At 35.4% G+C, this 7,774-nt stretch overlaps 1 protein-coding gene across 1 annotated transcript in view; it reads left to right on the top strand.

Annotated features, from left to right (window-relative positions):
- The first annotated feature begins 651 nt into the window (after nucleotides 1–651).
- The window catches only part of LOC119579222 (protein farnesyltransferase subunit beta-like), a 16,679-nt gene continuing 9,556 nt past the window's right edge, over nucleotides 652–7,774 (top strand). Inside the window, exons 1-4 of the mRNA XM_037926953.1 lie at nucleotides 652–872; nucleotides 5,754–5,897; nucleotides 6,904–7,142; nucleotides 7,573–7,743. Of these exons, the coding sequence (XP_037782881.1) occupies nucleotides 780–872; nucleotides 5,754–5,897; nucleotides 6,904–7,142; nucleotides 7,573–7,743 (647 nt within the window). The 5' untranslated portion in view covers nucleotides 652–779. The remainder of the gene's footprint in view (nucleotides 873–5,753; nucleotides 5,898–6,903; nucleotides 7,143–7,572; nucleotides 7,744–7,774) is intronic.

The following is a 7,774-nucleotide window of genomic DNA, read 5'->3' as shown; positions in this document are numbered from 1 at the left end:
TAATAAATATTTGACCACATAGATCAGTGGATCTTAGCATTTTTCATTATGTGGCCCCCGGCTGATATATGATATTCATAGCCTTGTTCAGTGACTGTCATCTTTTCAGAATCAGTTATTACTAGTTATGAAGAGTTTAATGGTGTCAGTAGCTACAGGATAAGACTACTTCTGGAAAGATTCCAATTTATTGATATGTGAGAGATAATTATATCCAGGTACTATAGGTGAGATCATATTCAGTTTAATTCGAGACCATAATTTTCATATTGCTCCATGGCTGGAAAGTATCCCGTAGCTTTCCTATTTGGGAGCCCCTTGTATAGATAGGTAAGTGATCGATAGATTGGGCAGATTTAGACAAGTAGACAAGTATATAAGACCGATAGATAATTAGATGCGTTAAGGAGGAGTAAAGAATGCCACTGGAATAAAATGACACGTGCTGTGTAATTTTCCAATAAGGTATATCCTGGAGTGTAATTCCTACAAGACAATAATTTCCTGTCGACCATAATAAAATGAAAACATTTATAGTTAGGCTCCTTGTAATCTTAATCTGCATTGTGATTGGTCGGGGCTGTTTAGCGTCGATACTGATTGGCTGAGTCCATTCAAAATCGACTCTGATTGGTGGATCGAACTCTAGCCGTGTTACACCCTCGCATTTGGCTTCTGAACACGGTCACTCGAGTTGGTAGAGAGAAATAGGCCCTTCTATTGAAGTCAGAAAACTTCCATCAAAACAAGAAGAACAAAAGAAAGAAGGGCGGGAGAAAATGGCTGCTGTAATGTTACGCTGTTTGCAGCCAGACATTGATGAGGAGAGATACAGCGACAAGGGAATCCCGACAGTAACTTCTGATGAACAAGTGGGTATTTTTGTGTGCAAAATGAGTTCTTCTCTTAACTTTGAGTATGTTTAACATAGTGTATGTAATTGAGGTAATTTTCCAGAATCGCGTTGCAATATAGAAAATTACCATAAATGTATAGTGTAAAACAACTATTCAAAGCTAATGGCATATTTTATTGTTAAAAGGTTGGGTGCTAACAGCCAGGAGAGCTGTTGATGTTGAGTTTACATTGCTTTCAAATTAAATCCACAACAAAAATGTTAATTTAAAAAATCAGTCCCCAAGTTAAAACCCTCATAATTTGTTTTGAATGGACTCCAGTTGATGTCTTATAACCAGATGTAGCAAAAATAGTAGGGAGGAATAAATAAGTAAGCACAGTATGAATGTATAAATTTCCCCAAACTTAGCAAAGTAACTCAGAGTAATGAGGCATGTGTACCTTCACCTCAGCTGAGTTGTTACGTCACTCATGAGGTAGGTTACTTAGTCCTGTCCAGCCTCTATTTTGCCCATCAGATGTGGTGGAGATTTTGCATTTCAGGCAGATTTTGTTTGTTTTCCTGATATCACTCTCTACCTATCAGGTCTTGAATCATTGTTATTGTTGCTTAGAGCCAACTTTATTTAATTTTAGGTATATATTTCTATAACAGCTGTGCTAAGATATGGAAAATCTGAGGGCACTTTTATAAAGATATGAGAACTGCACATACTGGTTTATAATCGGATCTGTGCAGGAAAAAAATAATGTCAAGAATGAATGAAATGGGTCACGACAATGGATTGTCCCCATCTGCTTCCAGCGATTAAGTCTAGCCTTCCTCACCTCGTAGTAAACAATTTTGCTGCGCAATGACTCAATCTAAAGTGTCTTGGCATATGTAGCTTGTGATATCACAGCTAGTCATTGTCAATCTCCTAAAAATGCAATAAATTAATTTTAATATATTTCTGTATTTTGATTTGTCTAATATAATACAGAAAGATGTATTTATTATATGTGGTAAAGGTTTACAACAATTCCCCCCCCCCCCCCTCAACTCCTGATTTCCTTTGGAATCAGGGGTTGAGGGGAGAGGAAATTTTGTTTATAAAAGGCATTTTAAAATTAAAAGATGGTGGTAAATTAAAAATCCGAGCCAAGGATAGTAGGTCATATGATAATGAAAGTGGAAAATAGAAAACCTGAGACAAGATTCAACACGACGTTGTGCAAAAAAATGAGTGAATGAACCCCATCATAAAGGCAGAAAATTCTAAAAGAAATTGCTGTATGAACCAAAAACCTTCCTATCCAGGGGCTACACCCCTGGGCCCCCTCTCAGTTGCTGTATTTCCATACTCGGAGCCCAGACACCCTCCCAGTCTTATTAAATTTGATATCAATGACTGTAGTGTTTCATTGCTTACAATGTTATGATCTTCAATTTTCCCTAAGTTGGTATGGTCCTATTATATACCTTAACCTTAAATGTTAATTACTTAGACATATGATGCATTCTACATTTTTGTATTAAAAATGTTGTTACATCCACACTTAAACATGTGCAACCAATTACCAGAATTACCAGCAATTTTGACAGTTCTTTTGTCACAGTCCACACTGCTCATTCCAAAAGTGAAGCTTGTTTACAGTGGTATTTCTGTTTCCAAATTCTTTCCCAACATTCTGGTGAAAACAATCAGTCTCTTACTGAAATTGTTCCGATTTCAGGGATAACACTCGATTGAGTGAAATACAATAGCTGTGTTCCAGCTGCAGAAATATACCATAAGTTCATCACTTCCCAGCTGCCTTTACTTGAACCGTAAGGTAAACCCAATTTGTAACTTAAAATGTACAGCTCAGGAAGGGGTCCAGAAGTAGAGCCCCCAATAGGGAAATACAGTGATCAGGAGGGGGTCTGGGGCAGAGCCCCTTATAGGGAAACCGTGATTGGGAAATGGTATAGGGGTGAAACCTGGATAGGGAAACACAATTGGGAGGGGGTCTGGGGGCAAAGCCCCTGGTTTAGAAAGGCTTTTGGTTCATACGGCAGTCTTTGTGGTAGTTTGTGTTTATGATGGTGGTCATTTGCTTATTTAATTACACAATGCCATGTCAAATCTTCTGTGGCCAAATCTTGGATCAGGTTTTTCTGTTTACCACTTTCTTTTTTATATGAAATGTGGTTCTTGGCTTGGGTATTTCATTTTTACACTTTCATTTACTTTTTAAAATTCTTGTGCCCAGGGTTTAGTGTAATCTTAGAGTTTTCTTATAATAGTCTTGTTTACCCCTTTGTTCTTTAATGATCCTTTTGAAGTATGGGTCAATCAAGGTTTTGACTTAAATATCATTGTATATTGACTATGTATATATAATGATATGAAGTATGGTCATCTAATTATGATAAATATATATAATTATATATTATATATATATGTATTATGTATAATATATATGTATTATGTTATGTATGTATGTATATATGTATAATGTATAGTATATATATATATTATATATATATATAATATATATATATATATATATTATATATATATATATTTTATATATATATATATATATATATATATAATATATATATTATAATATATATATATATATATTATATATAATATATATATATATATATATATATATATATAATATATTATATATATATATATATATATATATATAATATATATATATATAATATATATATTATATATATAGCTGTTGGTTAACTGTATTGTTCCAAAATAAAGTATACATACAAGTACAAAAGACGAAAATAGAAGGCTTTCCTGAAGAATAAGCAGCTTTATTTCTTAAGTATACACTAAAATACACAATATTTCTGCCAATAACTTCCTGAGAAAGCTCTCTAAAATGGAGATCGAGCACTCCATTTGAACACTTCATACCTTAACCGCCAAAAAATGCATTTTGGCACCCTCACTGTCACCCCCAGCTGCATAAAGGCATCAGATTTTTATCTTTCACTACAAGTAGTTTTTGTCATTGAGGTTTGCAGAGCTTGAATTTATGCACCAAAAACTGTCTTATACTTGTATGTCAAATAGTAATCTAGCAGTGGAGGGTCAGAATTGAAAAGAGTTACAGCTGCTTGCTCAGTCACTGGAAGGGGAATACCTGTGGCAGTAACAACCCAGAACCTGCACAATTCAGCTCCACATACTCTTGTGGTTGGGTTATGCCATGTCCTTGTCCTCTCCAGCAGGAGCTTAACTGGCTGACACTGGTCACCTTGTGGCTCTCTGAGTGCATCATTCAAGTAGGCTCCCCTTTTTCCTGAATTCCACATTTGCAGCCTACTTAAGCCTTCCCGACGTGTGGTATTCATAGTGGCCCGGGCCCTGCTGCTGGGGGCTCATATCGTCACCCTAGCATGCACGACTGCTCATGGCCAATACCAGCATCCCTTGCCTTTTCTTTGTAATACTAAGAACCTATGTTGTATTTTCAGTATTATTATTTTCTAAGGTCTCTATTTGCCATATTTTCTGATAAATCGGGACTAGGAAATTTTTGTTGTTATATAGACTCCATAGTTTATCATTATATGCTCTATGTCTGAATGAAATAAGCAGTGTGTGGATTTTCAAGGTATTTTATAAGATAAACTTTAGTTTCAACAGGATTATATTATCTATTCCATATAGATATAATTTTATGTTCAGTGTTTTTATAAATATGTGATTTTTTTTTTCTCTCTCTCTCTCTCGCTCTCTCCAAAATACATATAGGTATTTTCACGTGGTTTTACATCATCACTTTGTGAATACTATATAATATCTCTGGCCAATGTTGTCGATTACCGACTTAATTTTTTAGACGCTAACCTCAGAAGCCTGAGAAGCCTTTATGAAATGCATAGTATAGGAAAAATGAGAAAAAGTGTTAAGACTACTTAATCACATTTTCAGTGGCAAAAAGTCATATTTTGCCGTAATTGTAAAAAAAAAAAAACTCATGGCATGACCATACATACGCCATGGCATGTATGTACATGCCACCGGCAGATAGTCCAGCCATGCCATGGCATGTGCATACATGCCACCCGTCAGCAAAGGGTTAAGGTCTATGATCCAGTAAATCAGTATCACACTCCAAAGCACCAGAACTGAGCATCAGCAACACAGGACAATCAGTCCTTCACTAACTGGACAGCCTCTCTGGCTCCCCTGTAGAACTCTACTTCACTTACAGCACCCATCCTAAACAGTGGGTTCTCACACCCATTCAGTCACTTCCCAAAGAGATAAAAAAACAACACTTGGTAGATGCATCCTATCTACTACAAAAGTATTTTAGTTTAGATAATGGAGTATAATTATGATATTATGAATATAAAGTCTAAAACCTCATAAAACATCCATTAATTTTGCCTTCTGTGGCTGTGTTAACTATAAGACTTTTAAGAATAAACCAGAAAAATGTAACTTTTCCGTGTGAAGATAAGTGGTATAGACTCCAAAAGTGGCAAGGACAAAAGGGAGACTGAAAATGAGATGTCTCTATACCATACAATTTTTTTGTAGGCACTGAATCCTTTCACAAATCAAGAAATTAAAAAGACATCGCTATACTCCATTTCTTAACACGTTTTTATTATTTTATATTTTAAAAAATTATTATTGAATAGTACAAATTCTAAGGTATTATTGAACAAAATATGAAATTTAATATTAGTTTTGTCACTGACATTTTAATTAAGCAAGGATAAAATGCTGTTATCCATTGTTAGTGACTGAAATAATTTAAAAACTGTTTTGCTTTTATGCAAGAGCTAGGGGTAATATTTGAGAAATGTTTCTTTTTGATCTTGATATGATTTCTTGCAAAATTTATGTGTTTACTATATGATTTTATTTATTTATTTTTAGATTAAAGTGGAGAAGAACATAGCAGCAATCTTCAATTACTTCAGAAACACCATTGAGGTAGATTCCAAAGAACCTGTGCTACATCGTGAACGTCATATTGCTTACTTGAAAAAAGGGTTGAAAAATCTTCCAGAGGGATTTCAAGTGAGTAGAATCACACACAAGCACAGAGACCCACACTCAAACATGCCAACACTTACACCTACACCAACACCAACACACACTCAAGGTTATACAAACACACATGCACACATACATGTGGCTTGCTTACTCACTCACTCACTCACTCACTCACTCACTCACTCACTCACTCACTCACTCACTCACTCACAAGCATTTACACTTATGCACATACACACTCACTCTCACTCACATTCACTCATTCCTCACTCACTCTCACATGCAAACACAAACATACCACACTATAAATGTGTTTAATGAAATATTTTAAGATTACTGTGCTATTAATTTTTCTGAAGTCTGACTTTTGTATGATGCATTTCAATGCTTTATTATCATGCATCTGTTTGTTCTGAAATTTGCCTCAGAAGATTCAAGTATAAACCATTTTGATCAAATTGATTCTTTATTCTCATTGCTAGCTATGGCGATGAGATAAGGATTATGTTATTTCATTATAAAGAGCCTGGGATAAATAAAATAAAAAATAGTATTACATTTTGCATTGTTTATCAAAAGTATTGATTGTGTATGTTAGGATAAATGTTAAAATACCTCAGACGTAAAATAACCCTCAATCAGAATAGGCTTTAATTTATATGTATCTGAGTTTGTATATTTTTGTAGACATAATACTTTGTGCTCCATAATGGCTTGTATCATATAAATTCATTTTTATTTATTTACTTATTGTATTGGTTGAGTGACTAATTTTTTTAGATTGTTTAGATTGTGGCTTTAATTCTAGTTTTCTTCAGCTTACATGATGAAGATAGGATATGGACATCACTTCTTTGATGCATGTTATGATTTATTCCGTATCAAGTGTCAGAAATCTAAGGTGCTAGATAATGAAGCAGATATGTTTTTCTGGTTATTGTACCATTAGTTCTGCCAGTTATCATGTACAAATGCATGTGGAAAAGAAGTATTGCACATTTCATTCACATTTTGCTGTCTGTGTTCACAGTGTTTGGATGCTAGTCGGCCATGGCTTGTGTACTGGGCTGTGCATGCGCTGGAGCTTTTAGAGGTCAAGCTGAATGAACAGGAAGCAGGAAACATCATCGACTTCTTAAAGAGATGCCAAAACCCTGCAGGGGGCTTTGGTGGTGGTCCAGGCCAGTATTCTCACTTAGCCCCAACTTACGCAGCTGTGAATGCACTGGCAATTGTCGGTACAAAAGAAGCGTATGATGTGATAAACAGGTAATGCACTAACAAGATGTGTCAGATCTTGGATGGTCTTATTACATATTATTGTGTCTTGTGCTAGATTTATACTGTTCAGAGTACGCGCACGCACACGCACATGCGCACGCGCGGCCATACACACACACACACACACACACACACACACACACACACACACACACACACACACACACACACACACACACACACACACACACACACACACACACACACACACACACACACACACACACACACACACATATATATATATATATATTATTTATGTGCAGAAACACACACCTGCAGACAAACATGCGTTAATACCAGTTCTCATAAACTCATCCGTAAGTCCTGTCACGTGCTGTCACATATTCACACATGTATTGTTATAAGGTTCAATTTTTAAACTGTTAAACTATTATTATTTCTTTGTATTTTACAGGGAGAAACTTCAGGAATTTCTGTGGCAAATGAGAACAGATGAAGGGGCTTTCAGAATGCATGAAGGTGGAGAAGTAGACATTCGGGGTGTCTATTGTGCAGTATCAGTTGCACGCCTTGCAAATATTGCCACAGAACAACTCTTTAACAGAACTCCACACTGGATCATGAGGTAAAGAAATTAATGGACTTTCTTTTCTTTT

Source organism: Penaeus monodon, chromosome 12 (genome assembly GCF_015228065.2).
Source record: "Penaeus monodon isolate SGIC_2016 chromosome 12, NSTDA_Pmon_1, whole genome shotgun sequence".
Lineage (NCBI taxonomy): Eukaryota > Metazoa > Arthropoda > Malacostraca > Decapoda > Penaeidae > Penaeus > Penaeus monodon.
The sequence above is the reverse complement of the archived record's forward strand: the minus strand, read 5'-3'. Positions and strand labels throughout refer to the sequence as shown.